A 2,419-nucleotide genomic window follows, 5' to 3' on the forward strand; every position below is an offset into this window, starting at 1 on the left:
GCACTACTGAAATACTCTCACATGCACTACTGAAATACTCTCACATGCACTTCTGAAATACTCTCACATATACTACTGAAATACTCTCACATACACTTCTGAAATACTCTCACATGCACTACTGAAATACTCTCACATACACTTCTGAAATACTCTCACATACACTTCTGAAATACTCTCACATACACTTCTGAAATACTCTCACATGCACTACTGAAATACTCTCACACGCACTACTGAAATACTCTCACATGCACTACTGAAATACTCTCACATACACTTCTGAAATACTCTCACATACACTTCTGAAATACTCTCACATGCACTACTGAAATACTCTCACATGCACTACTGAAATACTCTCACATAAACTACTGAAATGTTGTTCTCTCACACACACTCATGTTCCTGTACGTTCCCAGACTGCATATCTTTACAGCACAAAGTTGTGAGTCAGAGCAAGTGTTTGTGGCGTCTGATGGGCTGCACCTGAAGGCAGCGTGCACGAGATAACCCCTGCGTGTTGTAGATCAGCTTCATGAGGAGCAGATGGCCAGCTTGTCTGCTGCGCTGCTCCTTCAAATCCACTTTTCTTTTCAGTGGTGCAGAAGGCCCGAGCGCTGCCAGTCCTCACAAAGTGTTCTCCGGTTACAGGAAGAGGGAACAGCGCGGTCCTGCCAGCCTTTTATTCCTGCTTGGAAATGGACTTGCCATGCCTTCAAAACATCTCCCCGTCTCTCTCTCTCTCTCTCTCTCTCTCTCTCTCTCTCTCTCTCTCTGCGTGTTATGAAAGAGAGTTTTAGGTACGCGTGTTGCGAGGAAGGAAACACGCTCACACTGCCAGTGAGTGACACACAATGCCGGAGTGAAACAGTGGTGTTGTTCCTGCGTCACGGCAGAGAGGTCGGGCGGGATTAGAGCGGCCTGTGCTTGCTGACAAAACAGCAGCTGTACTGGAACCAAATGTTTATGCAGATCATTCCCCAGAATTGATGAAGACAAATAAAAAGAATCATTCTGTAAAAAAAATGAATAAAAAGAAGTTTTGAAACTTTCATTGATGGTCAAAACAACCAGTGAGGACACAGAGGTCATTTTTGGAAGTGACAAAAAGAAAATGATATGACTGCAAATATACTTTGTGCAGGACAAAGTGTTGTCACGATACCAACATTTTGGTACCGGTACCAAAAGTGTCAAAAAGTCAGAATTTTTTTTTTTGTCAAAAGGTCAGGATTTTTTTTGTAAGTGTTAAAAAATGTCGGATTTTGTCAAAAAGTAAAGATTTTTTTCTCAGTGTCAAAAAGTTGAATTTATTTGTCAAAGAGTCAGAATTTCTTCAAAGTGTCAAAAAATCTGGATTTTTTTTTGCAAGTGTCAAAAAGTCTGAAATTTTTGGGTGAAAAAGTCTGGATTTTTTTCCAAGTTTCAAAAAAGTCAGTTTTTTTTCAGTGTCAAAAAGTCAAGATTTTTTCTAAGTGTCAAAAATTTGGGATTTTTTCTAAGTGTCAAAAATTGGGATTTTTTCAAAGTGAAAAAATCGGGATTTTTTTCTAAGTGTCAAAAAGTTGGGATTTTTTCTCAGTGTCAAAAAGTCAGAATTTTTTTTGTAAGTGTTAAAAAATGTCCGATTTTTTTGTCAAAAAGTCTGGATTTTTTTGTCAAAAAGTCGGGATTTTTTCCAAGTGTCAAAAAGTCAAGAATTTTTTTTCAGTGTCAAAAAGTTGAATTTATTTGTCAAAAAGTCAGAATTTCTTCAAAGTGTCAAATATTTTGGATTTTTTTTCCAAGGGTCAAAAAGTCTGAATTTTTTTTGTAAGTGTTAAAAAATGTCCGATTTTTTTGTCAAAAAGTCAGGATTTTTTCTAAGTGTCAAAAAGTCAAGTTTTTTTTTTTCAGTGTCAAAAAGTTGAATTTATTTGTCAAAAAGTCAGAATTTCTTCAAAGTGTCAAAAAGTCTGGATTTTTTTCTAAGTGTCAAAAAGTCTGGATTTTATTAAAAATCTAGATTTTTTTCCAAGTGTCAAAAAGTGTGACATTTTTTGGCGAAAAAGTCTGGATTTTTTTCCAAGTGTCAGAAAAGTCAGTTTTTTTCCCAAAGTGTCAAAAAGTCAAGATTTTTTCTAAGTGTCAAAAAATTGGGATTTTTTCTCAGCGTCAAAAAGTCAGAATTTTTTTTTTTCAAAAGGTCAGGATTTTTTTTGTAAGTGTTAAAAAATGTCGGATTTTTTCTATCAAAAGTGTGGATTTTTTCTAAGTGTCAAAAAGTCCCAAAAAAATTCTCAGTGTCATAAAGTTTAAATTATTTGTCAAAAAGTCATAATTTTTTCAAAGTGTCAAAAAATCTGGATTTTTTTTTTCCAAGGGTCAAAAAGTCAGAACTGTTTTGGTCAAAAAGTCTGGATTTTTTTATAAGTGT

At 35.3% G+C, this 2,419-nt stretch overlaps 1 protein-coding gene across 2 annotated transcripts in view; it reads left to right on the forward strand.

The window, feature by feature from the left end:
• Positions 1 to 1,287, forward strand: part of LOC133559679 (protein FAM53B-like) — a 106,093-nt gene extending 104,806 nt beyond the window's left edge. The window contains exon 6 of one of the 2 annotated variants that reach the window (XR_009808248.1): positions 655 to 670. Coding sequence is in view for 1 of the 2 variants with exons in the window: in XM_061911671.1 (XP_061767655.1) it covers positions 655 to 918 (264 nt within the window). In the remaining variant the exon portion in view is untranslated. Of the gene's footprint in view, positions 1 to 654 lie in introns of both variants that reach the window. The other variant, XM_061911671.1, reaches the window with a different exon arrangement.
• The last annotated feature ends 1,132 nt before the right edge of the window (positions 1,288 to 2,419 follow it).

This window comes from Nerophis ophidion, linkage group LG09, assembly GCF_033978795.1.
Source record: "Nerophis ophidion isolate RoL-2023_Sa linkage group LG09, RoL_Noph_v1.0, whole genome shotgun sequence".
In the NCBI taxonomy this organism is placed as follows: Eukaryota; Metazoa; Chordata; class Actinopteri; order Syngnathiformes; family Syngnathidae; genus Nerophis; species Nerophis ophidion.